The sequence below is a fragment of the Gambusia affinis genome, linkage group LG13, assembly GCF_019740435.1.
Source record: "Gambusia affinis linkage group LG13, SWU_Gaff_1.0, whole genome shotgun sequence".
Lineage (NCBI taxonomy): Eukaryota > Metazoa > Chordata > Actinopteri > Cyprinodontiformes > Poeciliidae > Gambusia > Gambusia affinis.
The window spans coordinates 4,723,989-4,745,087 of NC_057880.1; the positions used below are offsets into that span (position 1 = coordinate 4,723,989).

The 21,099-nt window shown below is 40.9% G+C and overlaps 1 protein-coding gene across 2 annotated transcripts in view; it reads right to left on the minus strand.

The window, feature by feature from the left end:
• Positions 1-1,175: 1,175 nt before the first annotated feature.
• The window catches only part of LOC122842485 (sodium/potassium/calcium exchanger 3-like), a 65,543-nt gene continuing 45,619 nt past the window's right edge, over positions 1,176-21,099 (minus strand). For both annotated transcript variants that reach the window (XM_044136413.1, XM_044136414.1), the window contains 15 exons: positions 17,779-17,855; positions 16,120-16,194; positions 15,913-15,997; positions 15,705-15,808; positions 15,339-15,413; positions 15,148-15,173; positions 14,989-15,042; positions 13,795-13,922; positions 12,809-12,969; positions 11,582-11,822; positions 11,188-11,354; positions 10,936-11,050; positions 9,254-9,366; positions 7,693-7,758; positions 1,176-7,599 (listed from right to left, as the gene is read on the minus strand). In XM_044136413.1, the coding sequence (XP_043992348.1) occupies positions 7,450-7,599; positions 7,693-7,758; positions 9,254-9,366; positions 10,936-11,050; positions 11,188-11,354; positions 11,582-11,822; positions 12,809-12,969; positions 13,795-13,922; positions 14,989-15,042; positions 15,148-15,173; positions 15,339-15,413; positions 15,705-15,808; positions 15,913-15,997; positions 16,120-16,194; positions 17,779-17,855 (1,637 nt within the window). In that variant the 3' untranslated portion in view covers positions 1,176-7,449. The remainder of the gene's footprint in view (positions 7,600-7,692; positions 7,759-9,253; positions 9,367-10,935; positions 11,051-11,187; positions 11,355-11,581; positions 11,823-12,808; positions 12,970-13,794; positions 13,923-14,988; positions 15,043-15,147; positions 15,174-15,338; positions 15,414-15,704; positions 15,809-15,912; positions 15,998-16,119; positions 16,195-17,778; positions 17,856-21,099) is intronic.

A 21,099-nucleotide genomic window follows, 5' to 3' on the forward strand; every position in this document is an offset into this window, starting at 1 on the left:
TGCTGCATATCATCGGTTCTCAGGCTTTCTTCTCCATTTTCGATGAATTACTGCATCAGTGCAGCTAATCAGGATGTGGTTCTGCTGAGGTGCAGTGGAAGTCCAGTCTTCAACTCATCTGCAGTGTCGGTTCTGTTGTCTCTCTTCTTCCATTCGACAATATTCCATAGGTTCTCTATGGGGTTCAGGTTGGACGAGTTTACTAGTGTTACCATGGTTACTAAAGTATATGTTACTATTGTTGTCAATGTTGGCTGATAAAAAGTTCTGCTGGAAAATAAAGGTGAGGTGAGGCAATTTTATTTATAAGGCACATTTTTTAGCAACAAGGCAATTCAAAAATACTTTACGTGAATTAAAAAGGAAATGCAAAAAATAATAAACCAAAGGAAAGTATAAAGTCAGCATAACCATGGAGTTTGTCAGCAGGAAACATGAAGTGATCTAAAATCTCCTGCCAGATGATACAGTCCCCCAAATCTTCTGAAGTTTCACTGTGGACTCTCCACTCTTTCTCCAGACTCTGGAACCTCAATTTGCAAGTGAAATATAAACTTTGCTTTCATCTTGAACTGTATCTGGTTCAGGAGTCACACGGAGACAATTGTAGTCCGTTATCCTGGATCCGTCTGTGTGTGTGGTGAATCTCAGTTTTTCCCTAATTGCTTTGGTGCATTTCTCGAATCTGTTTTGACATCTGCCAAACAGTAAATGTGTTTCTAAAAACAATTCGTGCAAGTAGCGAAACAGTATGACTTACCAAGAGAACCCAATTTCTTTCTGAAAATCTTTAGTTCATCTCTCAAAATGAAATATTTGTATTAGTGAAGATGTCAGTACTTCAAACTGTCAAGTACAGTAAAAATTGATTAGTCATGTCTGCTCAGAGCAGGAGAAAAGAGAACATTAAATAATGGAGATATTGGTAAATCTGTTGTATAAGTTTGACAGTGCAAAGTGTCCAGATTGTATCGCTGGCCAGACTCAAGTTAGTGTAACGATGCATTGCGTTGTGCAAAGTAAGGGAAGTGTAGCATAAGAAATATGCTATTTTTGTATCGTATTTGTACATATACATACATGTACATAACTGTATATACTTATATAGTAAAACATGTTAAACGCAGCTTTATTTATGAAACTTTGTTGGACAAACCATTGCAGCAAACAGAATGTACTCTTTAATCAAAGACAACTTTATTGATGCAAAACGGTTTCTGAAATTAGATTTGAAACATTTAAACACAAAATATTCAGTTTTGCTAAATCCATGTATGTGGTAAGAGGTACTAGCTCCGATATGCGAAGGACCATGTCTTCAGCACACACTCACAGTCGTTCATCACAACCTGGGGCTGAAAAAGAGCAAGCAACCGTCAGGAATTCAAACTACATCCAGTGCTCTCTCTAAAACCATTTGACTCTCATTTCAAAAAACAGTAAGATTTTCCATAGATAATTTAACATAGCGAAATATCTCCATGCATGTAATTCCCAAAAAAGAGAAAGAAAACAAAAACCAAAAAATAAAACAAAAAAACCTACCAGCGCCCTTAAAAACAAGGCGGGAATACAGGGGATACCTAGAATCTATGAAAATATATTCCCACACATATACACATTCAGACAAAAATATATGCATATATATAAATACATTTACACATATATTTACACATATTTACATAATCAGTGTATCACCAATGTGAATATCACAAACTATATAAAAATCTTAAAAAGGTACCTGGTATCACGATGGGAACATCCTAGGTGATTTGGTTGATTTCAGATACACAAAGGTGCAGAACAGTGACGGCCTCCATACTAAGGCTGCGTTCACACCGATTCCCATTTTTTGTCAAACCGGATTTTTCTTCTTTTTTTTTGCCATGGTCGTTCACTTACAAATCACACAACTTGTACTCCAGTGTGAACGGGCAAACGACCTGAAAGTGTCCCGCATGCGCAGTAGAGGGCGCAGTAACGTCACACATAGGTGCTCAGTGTTTTGCCAACCCCCATAAAGAAGACGAAGTAAACATGGATGCTAACGGTGGAGCATAGCTTACCCATTTAAAGTTGTTCTGCAACGGGAGCCAGAATATTAACAACTTCCAATCCTCATTAAAGTCCATCATGGTTGTTGCTGCGTATCAGGACGCAGAATAGTGACGTCTGTCGAGTATCAGTGACGTTCAGGTCGGATGACGTTAGGTCACATTTGAATCGGATAGGTATCGGATATCCGGGTCGCATTCGAAAAATATTTGACCTGTGTTGTTCAGACTGTCATGAAAAGATCAGATTCGGATTGCATTATCTCAAAAATAAAAATAAAAAATAAATATTGGAATTGGGTCACTTCAGGTTGAAGTGTGAACGCAGCCACAGTGTCACTGCTCCAGACTTTTCTACGCCTTCATCAGGAGTAGGTGTACGCAGTGACTAGCAAACACAACAAACTACACACACCCAGAACAGAGAAGGATTGGTAAAGTGCATGCTGCAGCTGATCTTAGATACATATGATAAAGAAAAACATGGTAATCACTGTAATGCGTTTGCTGTTCGAGATATCTCCTGACACTGAGAAAATACTGTGTAGCACAGAGACAGATTGCTCCATTAACTACGAGCAGTGTTCACTGTCAAAGCACTAGAAGTTGTCAGAAGTTAAATATATCAAATAAAATAAATTAAAAAAGGGAATCATTTGATTGCACATACAAGCTTTTCGGGGCAGTTTCACACAGGATGGTAGAACGTACCATAACGGCAATGTAGCGTATCAGCGTTTCGGGTGGATTCCAGAGGAGTTATGGAAGAATTTGCAGATTATCAGTGGTGCGCCAAAGCTACACACACCAGTGAGGCTTGGTCCTGAGGGCCCTGCGAGAACCCCTTAACATGGCATCAGGGTTGTGCTAACCATGGTGAGGGCATCCCGATGCAACAAGAGTCAGGGCGGTTTGGCATACTTTGTGGAATAGCTACGGTTCTGAAACAGAAGAGTAAGGTGGAGGTCGAGGAATGGGATGATGGAGAACAGCAGGGGAAATCCAGGGTGGCCATTAAAAGAAAGTGAAGGCATCACTGATAGTTTTCTAAATTTGACCCAGACCACCACGATCCTTAAGAGTCACACAAATAGATATCAACTGGTACTGGATGTATTTTTCAATTTGATCAGTCCTGACTGACCAAACTCCCACCTGTTCCAGGTGGAGATAAACAACATGCTTCAGTGTACGTACTGTCAGTGACGGATGAAAACTCAAAGTCAGCACTTTTCCCTATCAGCAAGGTGTTTGACAAAGAAATCAGAGGAAGCACAAAGACATGACAATATTAAATATTCTATTATATATACAAAAACGTTAGAGAGATTGAGTCTCACCGTCAATTGAGTAAAAATAAAACTCAAAGTTATTTATGGACCGTTAAGATGTGAGTCAATGAGATTTTCTCTAGGTTTTAATGAACAAAGCCGTCCTTGACTAAGGAAGTCTTAAATCATCTTTTGGCAATGGAGAGGTGGCGTTTTTTGTTGTTTTTTTTTGTTCCTTTTTTACAAAAATAACTTAGGCCATTATTTAATGAAGGAGACGATTTGTATTTGGAACTCTGTTATTTTTTACTTTCTACCAGGCCTTCCTACTGATAAAGAGGGACAAACTCTGACTACCCCCAGTTTGACTTGTAAGGCCCATTTGCATTTCAATATGCCCGATCCTCGCGTCGACAATTGTATTTTACAAGACTGGGAATGTTTACAGGTAGCACTTGCAACTCTAAGCTAAACAAATTAAAAGTGGTGTTTGCTTATGGAAAGTAAAGCTTAAAATGATGCTCAGAGGTACTGCGAACGTCTATGTGTTTGGCAACATTGAAATCCTGACTTCTCTACGTTAACTGGGTTCAGAGGTAACTGGAATGCAGCGCTGGTCCACTTTTTGACCACACAGTTTACGCTGCTCTAAAGCTATCAAGAGACAGATCATAGCAAGAAGATAAATAATATTTTGTCATGAGTACAACTGCACAAGCTGCATAGTAAATGCATCTTGGATTGCTTTGGGATACAAGTAGTTAAGGTTTGGTGCAATCGATATTGTGTGCTACCGTTATACCTCAAGGTGTAAGAGTTTCCTCTCAACATGAACACTTTGATAAGTTACGGAGCTGCCCCGCAGATTGACAACATTTTCCTAAAATACTCATTATAATTGTTGATGTGACCAAACAGAAGTGGGCAGACAGTTAAACAAGTAACAATGTTTCTCTGTTTAACACGGGAAACACCAAGGAGATTATTTTGGACTGGTGGACCTACGGAGCCCCCTGAGGGACACCTAGGGGACATGAGGAAAATATTTTGCGTTCCCTCGCAATATTCTTACTGGAATATTTACCGGTGTATTTTGTATACAGTCACAAATGTCAATTTAAAATGTGAATCTATACACATTTAAAGAACCTCAGTGAAAACGTGTTTATTATTAACTCTTTGATGCACAAAACTGATCGAAAATCGATCGATTGCCTGCATGTTTATGTCCGTTTGTATGAGGCTGAGATGGATCTGCACATGAAAACGGCTCTTTAAACCATTCAGACCAACACAGAGAGACACAACCAAACTGTCTGATGACTTTATTACCCCGTGATAATAACTCAGAAACAGTCCAAATAGTTTGGATCTAGTTTTTATTTCTTTCCTTCTTATGGAAAGTTTCTGTTTACATCAGGTCTGTGGTGCATTTCTGTCCTAAAGAAAAAGATATAAAACTTCAGATATTTCACAACCAGATATTAACATACATGGAAAAACCTCACGAAAACCTTAGAGCAGAAAGTTCGATGGCCACTGTAAGAAAGACTTACAGTATTCATTTATGCCTCATGAACTGATGAGTAGATTATTGCGAGAGAACGAAAAAGAAGAATAAAATCCTCCATGTCCCCTAGGGGGCTTCATATTAACCACCTGTTTTAAAAGTTATGGAGGAAAGTTTGACCTGAAACAAGAACATCCTAACTGGATTCACCTGGAGCTTAGCACCAACAAACACCGAAAACCATCTGCAGAGTGATCAGGGCCAAGTAGCGCTGTGGTTACAGGAAGAGCTCTTGTTCTAAAGGAGACCTATCCGGGCAGAGTGAGAAAGCTTGAGTCTCACTCCAGAGGAGTGAGAGCAGCCCTGAATCAATAAATATCAAATGTTGACCTGATTTCTACAGAATTCCACATAATGAGAGCATTCCACGATGGAAGCTGAATTTGTACAAGTGATCTGTGATTTTTGCTTGATGAAGTTTGCCTAAGACGTTGACAACTGCGTCTTCAATACTGACAATCCTATTGCAACCACCCTTGAGACTCTTATTTTGAAGTCAGACAGGAAGAAGTTGTTCAGTGGTATTAACAGAATCTGGTCATTAGACTAGCTGACAACACACAGTTACAGAAAACGCTGAAGAGGACGTCAACAGTTTTAATTGTCCACTGGACAATTAACAAAGTTAAAGTTAGCATCTGCACCTACATTCCTATTGGGGTAAAACTAAAATGTAATTTTATGTTCCTAATGAGTCTGGACTGCATTGTATCGTCTTCAGTTTAAGGACTGGCTTTAACGTTAAAACTGAGGGTGAGCTTCAGGAAGCACAAGGCAAAAAAAAACAACTTTTACTGTGTTTGTGAAAACAAAGAAAATCTGATTCAAATTTCCCAAAGATATTGCTAACATCTTGTCTCATTCTCGTGAACTCAAAATCATGTATTGTCTTGTCTCAGCTTGTATTGTTAGACCTCTCATTGTCTTTAAAGCTGCAACCTGACAAGGGAGTAAGCTTATAGTTATTGCATTTCATAAGTTTCAAACCCAGTTTCCCCTGTCAGAGCAATGAATATTTACAAAAAAACCTAAATAAACAGACAAGATCCTATCAGACACATATCGCTGACTGATGTACAGACAGAAACATGTGATTTGTACATTAGAACACCAGTTGATTTGAAACGGGATACCACTGATGGGTAAACTAGACTCTGAAACAGTCTTTGTTTAGTTGGATTAGCCGTCTGGACTGCAGGAGTTGCCAAAGCTCATCTGTAAGAAAGTCATGTTTGGTCTCACAATCAGCCTCGAAGGATGTTGTTGCCCTTCACGGCTTACATTAAATCACAACAGTACATGCTCTAATTCTAGCAGGACGTTTTTGACTTATCACAAAACTTAAGTGGACAAATCCAGATATTTGTCAGAACAAAATACGAAGAACCCCCAAAATAAGACATGTCCAGAGAAAGAACGGTCAGCCCTGGTCCAATCTCATTCTGCCACAGAGGAAGTACTTTGAACCCAGCTCTATCGAGTCTGTTAACTCGGAGTCTTTAAGAGGACAAGAGCAGCAGTCATAATAATAATAATAATAATAATAAAAAAATAAAATAAAATCAAGATCCTCTTCTTTTTATAAGGATGTTCCTCATGGAGCTGGTCAGTGCAAACTGGACATTTCTGACATCCACACGCAGAATTCCAGATCAATCCCTCAGAAAACGTTGTGCTTGTTTTGTGTTTAAGTGGTATTCTTCTGTTTGTTTCTGTGACCTCGAGAGAAATGTGAGAAGTGTGTGTGCGTGTGTGTGTGGCATGAATAAATAATAAATAAATCATCTGGGGGGTATATACAGGAGAAGGGTATATACAAGAAGGAGTAAAAAACAACAACAACACTACAACTGTGAGTCACTTCATAAAAAGGTAATGCCCTGGTTGCCTGTTGTTTCACGTCTAAAAGCAGAAGAGGAAGACTGTCTCTACACACGTCTATACACACTTGGAGCTTCAACAAAGTGACTCTGACTGGACGTAATGTGCACATGTGCATAACTGGGTCTGTTTGCTACCAAGAGACTTCCAACAACCCAAACAACTCCTCTGCAGTTTCGTCATTGCTTTGATCGTTTTTACTCTCCTCAACAAGGCCTCGCGTAGCCTGTGAGGGAGAGTTAGCAGCTAGGAAAACCTCACACCTAAACACAAGAGCTTCAAAATAAAACATGTTTATGTGAGAAGCATGCAGTAATACGAAGGTGTGAGTTTGTACGCGCGCGTGTGTCTCTGTGTGTGTGTGTGTGTGTTGAGAACAGTGAGGGCTTGTTATTAACCATAACTGCCCCTGGAAAAAGTCCCACACTCTGGTCTGATTGGGAGTAAACACCAGAGCAGCTCCGTATTGCACCAAGCAGGAAAACAAGCACCCAAAAAAAAGCAGAATGGGACCTCTCCAAAAAAAAACAAAAAAGAGACTCAGAAACAAGTCTATTCTGACTTAGAGCCTCTGTCGAACTCCACCTATCGCCTCCGTAACACTACCTGTGGATCGGACTTTGTGTATGTATGTATGTGTGTGTGTGTGTGTGTGTGGCAAGGCTGGTGCGTCTCAGTCTTCCCGACACGTTGGCAGGTTGACAAAAATGAAGATGTTGTATTCGATGAGACAGGAGAAGCACAGGAAGATGGAGTAGAGCAAGAGACATGTGAGTCCCAGACGTTTGTCCAGCGTCCACTTGTTCAGGTGGACTCCCAGCACCTGGACATCGCAGAAAGCAGAGGGACATGAGGCTCACGAGAACAGATGCTGGACGTAAGAAGAGCCAGGAGTCCGTGTGACACACAAACTCACCGTAATGAAGACGGACGCCAGCAGGAGTCCCACAGAGAAGATGAGCCCTTTGCTGTTCAGCTTAATCTGTGGAATAAAGAGACGAGGCACGTTATCAGACACGATCTGGAGATCCTCCTGCACAAATTTCATTTCGGTATTGTCACTGTTCCAGAGTTTGTGGGAATGAAACAAAAAACAAAAAACAAAAAAAACAAAGCACACCCTATTTTTATGTGCATAAAGATACCTGAACTACAGCCTCAAATCCCAGAGGAACTGAACAGGAGGCTTCCTGGACGCAGAGAGAGAAGGAGGAAGTTCAAACCATCTCCTCCATCGATCATAAACAGCGTAGCTCGTATCCCTGAACGTCACGAGCTCTGCCCGGCTTTCTAACCACACGTCCAGACAGACGGTTAAAGAGGAGCGGCAAAAGCAAATGAGAACGTCGACCAGGACATGTTACTGTGGAACGCTGTCTCTGCTGCCTGGATGCTGCCTGGATGCTGACCTCTTCAAATGTCATGAGACCGTCATACTGCAAAGGTCTTCAGTCAGAGGCCCACTGACGTGTGTTGCAAGACTGACTACTACAGGAGATCCTTCCTGCCCGTGTCATTACCGTCCACACTGCCGTTCTTGATCCTTGAATGGTACGAGTTACGAAAACGTTAGTTTCCCTTTGGGATAAATAAAGTAATTTTGAACTCGATTGAAAAGCACAATATGTTGCTTCGGGTGGTTTTACATTAATGATGGGAATTTTGATGGCGACTACTCATCATGGAGACTGAGCAACCATACCATGCTTTATTCATACAGCACTTTAGCAACCCATGGCTGACCAAAGCACAGTACAGCAGGGAAAGCTGCAGCATGCAACTTTTATTAAAACTGTTTTTTACATATTTATTTGAAGTGTCACTACATCATGACAATATGGTATGAAACAGAAACAATCTGTGAATAAACTGAGCGCCTCTGCTTTCTCCCAGTGCTAACAAATAACCAATCAGAGGCAGGAGGCGGGTCCTAGTGCTTGTCAATCACAATCTTGTGTGACGCTGCTAGATGGTCACATAAAGTTTTGGTGGACCAGATTAAGCCCCAGGCCTCGTGTTTGATACGTGTGCCTTAAAATGAAATAAATAAAAAACACTAAAAATGATAAAGCATGCAATATCAGTAATCCAATGTATTAAAGTGAGTTTTCAACAGTGAGTAGGGCACGCCTGTGAAAGACCGTAGGCATGTGAAATATTTTTTTTTCGAAATTTTTTCTCTTTTTTTTTTTTCTATATCACAACTGCATCAAATATTAGAATGCTGAAATGGGAACCAAAAGAAGACACTAAAAAGGACCTGAGATCCTAGAAGTACAAACACTGAATTCAGATTCAGTCATTTGTCTTTTTTTCCCAGTACTTTTACACAGATCCGTTTTTAACATACATGATGTTTCTCAGACGATTTGGATCCATTCAAAGAAAGACAGTTGGCCAAAAGGTTGACATTAAGGCAGTCACAGTGGTGTAAATATTAGAAACATTATCATTAGGAGGTCTATAGCTGGACTTACAACAGAGCCATAATTAATGGCCAGTGTCTTCAGGGCCCAGGGGAGGCCAAGCCCTATCAGGATGTCAAACACATTACTGCCGATGGAGTTGGACACGGCCATGTCTCCCATACCTGGAGACAGCAACAGAACAGAATAGACAGAATGAAAGAAGGGCAGAAATAAAGGCAGGTAGGACGGGGACGGGGAGAGACAGAAGAGTTAAAGGTGGCTGGGTATATATAAGATTAGTGATGCTGACTGTGGTACTGAAGTCTGTACTTCAAATAAAAAAAAAAAATCTCTTTGTAGCCACGGGAAGCCCCCATGTGCTTGTGTGTCACCCTGCCTGACATAACCCGCTTTCAGACACCTAAACCCACACACACCTACACACGGATACACAGCCGCTTCAATATTTAATGGCAAGAGTGAGAATAAACACAGATGAAAGCAGGGAGGATGGGACTCCTGCCAGCTTGTTTTCCCTCCATCTTCCTTTTGGCTTCCTGGACCAAGATGACAGGAAACGCCTTGGTCGCTTGTTTCTATGCGATTCATCTGCTCCCCTCCAAACCTGTTAGACGGAGGCTTCTCTTAGACTCTGCTGTTTGGCCGTCATTCTGTCACGCTGGGAGAATAAAGAAGTCTCTATTTACACTCCGACACTTGATGACGAGTAGCTAACTTTTCAATCAGAAGTAGGACTTCTTGTACATGGAGGGAAAAAAAATAAATAAATAAAATAATGCAAAATGTCTGAACACAACCTAAAGCTAATGACATTCTCTGATCAGGCAAGAAATAAATGATTCTACAATAATTAATAATAGAAAAGTGTAATAAAATGCTATGTAAGGAGTGTTTCCACCGCAGGAATCGAGACCAAATCTGGGCACAGAGGTAGAATTCTTCCCCAGATGGTGCCGATTTTTCTGCATGGGCCACAAACAAAAGGTGGAGAGCTTCATGGTGTAAACCTAAAATCAAATCCAGAGTTGGCATTAGCCTTTTAATAAATTAATAAATTAGTCAAAAGGATGTTGACATGCCAAGTGATCAGCCAGGAGAAAAGTGAAAAATAAAAATGAAAAAAATCCACAGCACCTCGTTATCAAAAACGCTGCAAAATATGAGCAGATGAACTGATGACAGCATGTTAACAAGAAAGCATCACAAGTTACTGTAGATTGGTCAGCTGCTTCACTGCATCCTAATGAGCACCTTAATGAAGATATACCATGAAGAATGAAGGTAGTTCTATAGGTTTAAGGAGTCCAACCAACCCTATACTGGTCGAGGCAGAGGAATGTACGGCAGATTTAAAAGTAGGAACATTTTTCTATTTTCTAGGTGTTATCAGTCCATTAATGGGGGAAAATTAGCTAAACTTGGAAAAAAGAAGGAAGTTCAACATCAGAACCAGATATGTCAGCTATACAGGGTTTCCCCCTACTGGATTAATGCCTTCGTGCCAGGCTAAGCGATTCTTGTTTCAATTTTAAATAGGTTTTTTTAATACACCAGTAACGGTGAAGAGCATGGTCTTTGCTGCAGCACACTTCACCGGCACAGCGCCCTCATTCCTGAAAGAGGGTTTGTACTGGATGCATTGAAAAGGACACAAAATGGGAGGGGCAGAAGGGGAGTCCAGTCAAGACTTTTGGTGCCTCTGCACGTCGGCCGCCTCGCAGATGTGTTACCTTGCCGCGCCACTATCAGACTCGCCATGCAGTCGGGAACGCTGGTGCCAGCTGCCAGGAAGGTGATGCCCATGATCACATCGGGAATTCCGAGTGTGAAGCCGATCACCGTCACCTGACACAGAGACAGAAGGTTGCGCCTTACGCCTCGGTAGTCGTAAAAGAGCTCCAGGTGCAGACGGCTTCTAAACCTGACTGTGTTGGGGGGGGTCATGCATTTAACCCTCAACACAAAGTAAGGACACAACTCACCATCCAGACCATGATGTAGGAGAAGGAGGCAATCCAAAGGGTGGAGAAAATAAAGGAGAGCATAAACCAGTTCTCCCAGCGCGGTTTGGAGCAGTTGGGGACGGTAAAGAACAGCACCAGGCACAGAGGCCAGGCCAGCAGCCACTTCAGCTTGTTAAACACACCAGCTGCAGACACACAGGACGACACAGAACGAGATGGTTCAGAGATTAGAAGGACACGTTGCACAGGCAAGCACACAGCGATTAGTCAGAGAAAATCGGTGGAAGAACATAAATACTAACATTCATCATCCATAACAGCAGTTTAATCAAAAGTGGTTACCAGCTGAAAAACGATTTGCTAAATTGGCTTTTGGAACAACAGAGGTGGAGAACTGCCTTCAAGAGCTCACCTGGGCACTGGAAGGGCACAAAAGGTCCATCTCCCTCATCTTCCTCTTCCTCTTCATCGTTCTCATTATTTTCGTTGTCTTCGTTCTCCGTCTCGTTGCCCGCCTCTCGATCGTCACGGCGAATGCTGAGGCGCCTCTCTGCCCTGGACAGCCCATTTTCGATGCCCCGTCTGCCGCCTCCTTTGACAGAGACGTCTGATTCGCCGTTGGTCAGAGTCCGTGTGTTGATTAGTCTCTGTCTCTGTGCAACACGAAGTAAGGAGAAGATCAGTCCTGATAGAGACGGATTTTTAATGAGTTTTATTCTGATTGGTAAAACCTGCGACTACAACTCTTCAACCATGACCCCTACTGTATGTGGTGACAATGAATGACCATCTCCGTTGTGTCCTTGAGCAAGCTGGTGGTGGTCAGAGGGCCAAGTGAGTTCAGGACAAATGAATCTAGTGTGAAGCGCATTGGGGTTCTCTGAACTTGGTATGGCATAATACAAGAGCAGGTCATTTACCGTTTCTCATCTCTTTCAACAATGACTTCTAGCCGGTCATCCATATGGTCAGATGGTTCCATGACTATTTGTCCTGTGAACACATTCCCCCTTTCTGAGCTGTGGTTCTCTGCAGCACATCTAGTCACCTTGGGTCTCTTAGCTCCTTCCTTTATTAACACCCTCCTTCTATCAATTTAAGCAGAGGCAGCCATATTACACCAAACTCATTTTTTTAAATTAAAATTTAACCCTATCTGCTGATCTGAACTGTCTGCTGTGTTCCTCGGTCTTCATGACACTGACTGTTCTCTAAAAAAATACCTCACTGAACTGCAGAACAGCTACATTTACTCTCTGATTCTCAATCCTCAAAGCCCACAGCTGGCATGGAAGATTCCTGAGAGCTACAGATCAGCAGCCAGGAACAAGCAATGCCATAGCATAGCCCAAGCCCCCGTAGTTCATATGCAAATTGGGACAAAGCAAAGCAGGGCAGAGCACTGCCTGGTACTCCTCTCATGCCAGTACGGTCCATCATCCCACACTTCTGGACCCTACTGCTGTTGTAAAGATTAGGCAGCAAGAAATGGGCACTAAGACAGTGGTGTGGATCCCCTGCCCAACTGGCCCCAGCTCTGTCCTGCCCCTGCACACGTCTACCACAGCTACAAACCTGTGGAGGCGAGACTTCACACCCCGGATGAAAGCAATTTGAGTTTCTGTGTCTTTGACCTCACCTCAGTGATGAGCATCCGCGAGGCCATGGTGAGTCGGGTTCTCGGAGAGAAGTGACTGGTGATCATGATCCTCATGCCAGCCTCGGAAAAGGTCAGCTGGTGGGGGTACGCAGAGAGCAGCTCATCCACCATCAGCACAGATGGCTTTCTGTGGTGGTTTGCTGTTAAGAGCCACACACATACAACAGCGGCAGCATGACTAACAGAGAATATGTCGACACCATTCAGCTGTTTGTGCTAAAACTCTCACATAAACAACAGAGGATGGGCAACGTGGGCAACCGCTTACTCTTAGACTACACTTACTCTCATGCACGCTCTACTGATGAAGAGTCGCTTATTTCAGGATGCCACATACTTGGAGTGGCTCCATCGGCCTTAACTGCTTTCTGGTTAATTCAGCTAGATTTATATTTGACCTCCTGGAGTTGCTCATAGTCTGGAAAAGCAAGTATCTGTCCTCTCAGTGTGTAAACAACAGTTACTCTATGGCTTCAGAAGACAGGTGCTACACCTTAATCCAGAACCAAAGAGGAAATAAACTTTGAACATTCTGAACGTTTGGATGGGACAGACATGTGAGAGCTGCGGGCCACAGTCCACCTCTGCTGTGGGCCGGAGTTAGATACATGCTCCCATAACAACCATAAGCAAGTTTGTGTTGTAGCAAGACTATACATCAATTCGAGCTTGCAAAAATAGAAAATAAAAATTTGAAAATGAATTACAAAAATGAAATATTTTCCTTCTGATAGGGTGTTCATGCCCTATTCAGGATCCAACCCAATCAGACACAGAGTTAGAGTCCGTTAGTGGACCCATCTGGTCAGAAGAACCAGCCTCCTCTACAGACACAAGTCAGCTAAGCAACAAGAAGTCTGTCCAGAGTTTAAAGGAGACCGTCTCTGTACAGAACATTGACCAGAGGTGAACAGCAATCATTCTGAACAACTTGCAGTGAAGTGATAGTCAAATAAAAGTTGTACCTTTCTTCAGCAGGACAGCTGTAGCGTCATAGCCATCATCTAGTTCAGCGTTAGCAGCAGCTCCATTACTTAACCCAGATGGATTCTTCTTCTGTCTCTCAAGGAAACGAACGATGTAGCAGTTCAACCTGCAACAGGAAGTCAGATCACTGTCATGTACTCTGTGGACCTGCAACATGTCTCCTGTTTATCTCTGCGATCAGATTAGCTGGATGCGTTGTGTGTTTTAGCTTTCAGTTATTTACTTTGGTTATACTGTACAAAGTGTTGAGAAATACAGTTTGCTTTCTGTGTTGGTCAAAGCTTTAGGGTTCCAGATCATCACACTAATTACAACGCAAACTGAACAAATCCTGCTAGAGGCAAAGTGTCAGAATGGAAAGCTTTACAAAAAACGGTGAGAGCAGCAGAGAAAATGATTTTTACTTTATTTTATACACCAAATTGACTCTTCAGTTGGCTGGACCACCAGGTTCTGCGACAATTTCATCCCACATTGAATACAAACCAATCCTCAACTTCTGCAAACCCTACATGTTCTGCTCTGTCCACACAAAAAAAAAAACAGTCAGGAGTTAGAGCATTAGTTTCTAATGAGGTTGCTAAGCTACAGCTCACCATAGAGCTAAGTGGTGTAATGCTAACAACCCAATTGGCAGAAGAAGACATCACCCCTCTTCATTTGCATAACAATGCAGAAATGCATACATTAAAGTAAAAAGAGGAGGAAAAAAAGTAAAAAGAACAAATGGAGGTGAAAGGAGTTGTAAAAAAAAGAAAAAAAGAAGTTAAAACATGTATAAGTAAGAATAAAAACAAACAAAGAAAAGCTGAAAACAGTAAAAGTTGTGGTTAAAAATGTATTTTGTTGGAACAAAGCTGAAGAAATAAAAACAAAAAGTTCTCTTTTTTAAAAATTAATTGGTGGCTTTTAGGTGTTTTGATACATTTATTTCTGCTTTTATTGTTAGTGATTTCAGTTTTCGTCGTCCACAGTCTAGTTCTGAAATCTTTTGGTCTACTATACTTTGTCAGACTTACACAGTTCCTTTATATGTTAGGTTAGGTTTATTAATCCAAATTATGCCACATCCATACACAACCATTCATAACAATATTAGACTAAAAACCTTACACAAAAGAGTACACAAAAAATAAAGCTTCTTAAAATGAGTGGGTGAGTCTTAAACTTACTTCATAATCAAAATGTAGACGAAATACATCAGAATCAGTGTCAGAGCTTCCCACCTAAAGATTAAAAATATCAGTCAACCGTGTTTCACGCTGGTTAGCAAAACAAAAAAATTGGAATTCAACCAAATTTGTGGTAAATATCAAAACTCCATGACTTACCAAACCACCTTTTCATCATATATGAACTTTTGCATGAAAGAGAGACGAGAAGCAAAGCATTACACGTGATGTGAACTCGGGTTTTCTGATCTTAAAGGAAAGCTATCGCTGATGTGATTTATGATATTTGAGAGTAATATTTTCCCATCCAACAAACTGGTACTTTGGCAGAGAATACCATCAGCACTTACCACTATAAGGGCAGAGATAGACAGTGTGTAGTAGAGCGAGTCTCTGAGCAGAGGCCAGCGGGACAGACGGATGGTCTGAGACACAGTGACAGGAGGATTATGATTAAATGATGTGGTGACAGGAAAGGTCCACATACAGAAGGTTATTTTTTTTCCTCAGTGAACGACTTCAACTAGAGGACAAATTAATTTCAGGAGTTAAAACAGATAAATAATCCAACCCAGATCATCACGCAGCTAAGACATTTCTTTCTGTCCCCTAATAAACTTTATTATTTTATGAAGAACTTCGCAGCAACAACAATGCAAGAAAGCCATGGATAGCTCCCTCTCTCTCTCTGTGTGTGTGTGTGTTTTGTCTTGTACCTGCAAAGCAAATATGCCACACACTCCAATAATGCAGAGAATGTTGAAGACAGCAGAGCCCACAATTGTGCCCACGCCAACGTCGCCTTTGGTGATGAACACTCCTGCACGACAGAACAAACGGCTGCGAATGTGTCAGAGAGACTACAGAGGCCACCGTACGAACGAAGACATTTAGGGTCAGTTTAAAGTTCAAAAAGCTACGCACCAATGACTGAAGTGAAGAGTTCAGGAGCTGAGCTGCCAGCTGCCATGAAGGTGGCTCCTGCCACGTCCTCACTCAGCTGAAGACGCTGTTTGGACGGGGGAAGAAGAGAGAGAGAGGATTTTCTCTACAGGAACCCGAGACCCAGGAAACAGTGTCCACTAGAGATCCTCAGCAGAGGCGCAAGAGTGACCGGCATTGACTTCTTACCTCACAAATCTTCTCTAGTGAGGGGACAAAGTAGTCATCACAGACCAATGCCAGGGCATAAAACATGTAGACTGCCTACAGAGAGCAGGATACACAATGAATACACTCACTCCACCGAAGCACCTGCAGAAAGACAATCTGTGCTCAACTTCGTCTGATTAAAGTGGTCAGCGGTTTGCTAACGGTGCACTACTGCAAACCAGGCATGCATATCTTTTATCATTTGCTTTTGTTTACTTGTTTTTATTATTTATTTATTTAGACAGATATGATAAAAGTTTAAAATCACACACATGAACAAGGAATGCAAAAGACACATATTTTTGCACCACATTAATCTTAACAGGCTCGAAACGGAAAAAGGAAGAAGTAAGAAACTTATGAACTCCGACCTCAGAAACTCATAACATATGTTCAGATGGACCCTCCATTATTAAATAATAAATAAAAAAAGACATAGGTTAATTAATTTTCCATTTTATCTGGGTTTACATGTTGAAATATATGCATCCATACATCCATACCCATAACATATGCGTTAGCCTCAATTTACACGTTAGTGCTAACTCTCACCCATATTTCTGTGATGTCTTACATTTCTTTTTAAGTTGTATTCAATTTTGACTTTCTTTCAACTCCTCATTTAACTTCCATAATTTTACCCCACGAGTTGAAATACAAAAGCTCCTTCTTGTTCTGCATAAACTATGAATCCTTAAGTTCGAATAACCCCTTGAGTTTTATCCACCTTCTCTTTCAAAAACCACTTCCTGTATGAGCTCAGGTAGCAGTTTAGTTGATGCCTTGAACGTAATCTGTGTAAGATGTTTTGGAGGTAATATTTACATTCCTTCAGGTGAGAACTTGGGCTCACTCCTGTCTCGGGATGAACAGAAGAGGGAGGGGGTCTTGCTCAGTGTAATACCTTCACTTTCAGCGTTGCACTATTTATCTGATGTGACAAACTGACAGACTTGTGATGTAAACCTGCAGTCTGTTGTTCCTACAGCAATTTCTCTTATTACTGCGGGACGAGGTCGGGGGCGTCGCATCCGATTGTTGGTCCACAATGATATGCACTGCTGTACACTTAACATTATGTATTGATTTATATTTGATGTCTTCCTTGGTATGCTCTCTTGTTTTTTATTTCTTTACTTTTATACCTTGACTTTCAGTTTTTATACCTGCTGTAACATCAATTGCCCATTTGGGATGTGAATAAATCTGAATCTGAATGTGGAACATGACACTTTTGCAGAATTGTTATTAATAAGATACCCAGAATGTCACGCGTCGGTTTTCACACTGTGCTTCATGTCGCTCTGTGGCATAAAATCCCAATACAATCTGTTGAAGTTCGAAGCTGTGAGAGGACAAAAGGTTCCAGGTGTATGAATATTGTAGCCACTGTAAATACGAGGTGAGCTTCTTCCACCACATTAGCACCTTGTCCACATTCTGCTCCCAGTCAACATGTCATGTAAAACTGAATCTGTCTGGTGTTTTCTAAACCTCTGGAGGCCCTGGGCTCTTAAAAAGCAGACGCTTCTTCACCGTGTTGTTCAATTAAATACGGGAACTTCTTTGGAAATGCCAGGACTGTAGTAAAGGAAACACACTTGGTGTTAAAGCAGAATGCTGCAGATGACAACTTACACACAGGACATGGAGGCCCACTGCTCCCTCTGTGCGCTCCTGGTTGGTGAAATAATCTCTGGGGAACTCATGGATCGCTGCAATGACACAAAAACAAAAGAAAGAGCCTGAATACAGCTGAAGTGTTCAGGGGTTTTACAGTAAAAAGTTACTGTACACGTCAGGGAAAAGGGATAAACAGTCAACTGGTTGGGAACATTTCAGGGAACAGAAACACCACAGTGATTTTCAGAGGAAAGATTACAACAGGAAAATGTGTGGAGGCACTTTCACTTTCATGAGAAAAGAAAAGGTGAAGGAAAGGTTAGCACTGATTCGATCATTTTACTTGTAGACTGTAATTTTAAACAGAGACAGAGAAGACAATTCTGACTTCTGCTTCATATCTGTTGTTGGTCTTTGGTGGTAAGAGTCCTAAGCAGCTGGGTAAGCCTCGCTCACAGAATGACCTCTCTGACGATAAATAACAATTTATGCTGATGACCTTCAGTAATTTAACAAGTCTGACTTGTTACCGCATTCCATATCAAACAAATTAGCTTAGTTTCCGTGACAAGCGCTGTGTATTCGTAACAGAGTCTGTTCAGCTACCATACACACGGCATCAGCATTAAATCACAAGTTAAAATAAATTAAGTGTTTGAAAAACATCAGAATAACCAGACACAGATCGTATGTAAACTACAGGAGTTCAAGATGACTGTATTGATCAATTTAACCTGATAGGTTGTGCTTAAATAATAGTAATAATAATAATAATAACAATAAAAACTTCCATTCAGCCACCTATGACAACGTTCACACTGCTTCTGTTAAACACAATGCCTATAAAAATATTCACCACCTTGAAGGTTGGTATGTTTTACCCTTTGTATTACCTTTACAAATCAATTCTGACCATCAATTTTTGGCTTTTTTGAAAAAATAAATGGCAAAAACTCTTCAATGTCAAAGAGAAAAAGAGTTCAACAAAATAATGACAATTACATAACACATTTACCTTAAGAGATTACGTAAATATTCAACCCCCCCTTCAAAGTGACTGAACTAATTCAACAGCGGTCCGGTCAATTGGTGCCACTAGTCTCACAATAAGTGGAAATGAGATCAGCAGCGTGAAGTAAGTGTGTCTCCAGTGATTGTAGTATAAAGATAAAAGGTCCATTCACTGGTTAATCAGTATTCCTGGCCTACAGCATGAAGAAAAAAAAAAGAATACTACTGGCAAATCAGAGAAAAAGGTTATTTAATAGTAGAAATCAGGGCATAGCAAGAAAAATGTTAAGGAAACAAACTTCTCCTGGAGGTCAATGTCAAGTTTATTTATGTAGTACATTTCCAACAGAAACACAATCACTTGGGTTTACATATTGAATGTGTCTGTTTTCTTTCTCTGTTTCCCTGTGTGATAAAATGACAACCAGCCTTTATGTTTTCACCAGTGCTCATATCAGAGGAGGCAGTGCTCAGCAGAGCTGTAGGATGGTAGAAACTGTGGCCTAGCGGCTCCTCTATGTTCCTCTGAGAGCGTGGGAAATGGGAAACACGAACTGAAAATGCAGCGCTAATTTGTCAATCTATTTTTTTTTCCCCCTGATATTTGTGTGGTATGTTGACATAAGCAGGTTACATCAGTGAAGAGTGTTATTTTTCCACTTTCAAAACTATTTATTTAGTTTCAATATTATTTTTCTTCTGAACAAACTTTATGGACACAATTTAGCAACCATAGAAATTTTGTGTGGGGGGGAAAAGCAAGGTTTTGATATGGTTCAAAAAGAACTGCAGCCATTAACTGGCCAAGGATTAATCAATAAATCTGACTGAAAGATGAATTGATCCTCCTCCTCGCCCAGTAGTTTGAGAAATACAAGAATTTAGATCGATGGAAGGAGTGGAAGAATAACAGCTGGATTCAGACAACTTTCACAACTTCATGTAAAATATCAGAGTCCCTATGCAGATTGGTGTACAGAGTCTCTGTGCAACAGTAAATGTTGACTTTTCATGTGACGACATTCACACTTCTGGACCATCTGCATGCTGTTGCAGAAAGCTCCAGGAACATGAACACTGCAGGGTTTCCCCCGGTGGGTCACCAGTAAAGCCTGGTATGTATATATATATATATATATATATATATATATATATATATATATATATATATATATATATATATATATATATATATATATATATATATATATACACCAGGCCAGTATATATATATATATATACATACATATATATATATACATATACATACATATACATATATATATATATACACTTATATACACATCCATCCATCCTCTATACACCCTTTGTCCCTGATGGGGTCAGGAGGGTTGCTGTTCCGGGCGAGAGGCGGGGTTCACCCTGGACAGGTCGCCAGTCTGAAAACAGACAGGACAAACAACCATTCACACACACACTCACATCTAGGGAGAATTTAGAGAGACCAATTAACCTGACAGTCATGTTTTTGGACTGTGGGAGGAAGCCGGAGAACCCGGAGAGAACCCACCATGCACAGGGAGAACATGCAAACTCCATGCAGAAAGACCCCGGGCCGGGAATCGAACCCAGGACCTTCTTGCTGCAAGGCCACAGCTCTACCAACTGTGCCACTGTGCAGCCCATTACTTAATCTTTAATTACAATATCATTAAGTGCACCTATAGTATTTAATTTTAAAACATCAGATATGTGCCATTTTAATGAACAATGCAACAAATAAAGCATGTCTTAATTGTGTTTACATTGTGTTTAACATAGTTTAGACTTCGATATGTGATTCTTTGCGCCATAATTTCAGGGATGGAAATTTCTTGTCTCCTGAACATAGCATGAACTTCACTTTTTTCTGCTACTAGTGGCATTTATTTTGAAAGAAATCCAACAGAAAGGGGATGGAAAGACTGTGGGAGGGGGAGAACATGCAACCAAGGAACCACGTAGCAGTGTTGTAGTCAAGACCAGCGCCCCACGCTACATGACACAATAAAATTAAGTGTACCTATCAAAATTGCTTCTCAAATTGATTTGAAAAATCCACATTCCCATAAAACACCTAGATATTAAATACTTAGAGTTGAAATAACTTTAACCACTATCATTATCAATTCAAACTCTTCTTCATTCTGCTTTTTTTCCATCTCTGTGCCACAATCCGCAATGGTTTCCTACCATCCCTAAAAGATACCACCCTGGATGTTTGCCCATATCACCCATGTCAGCTCTGCAGTTTATGCAGAGCATCACAAGAACAAAGAACTGCTATCAGTGAGGCTTCAGTCCTACAGGACTTAGTAAAGATCC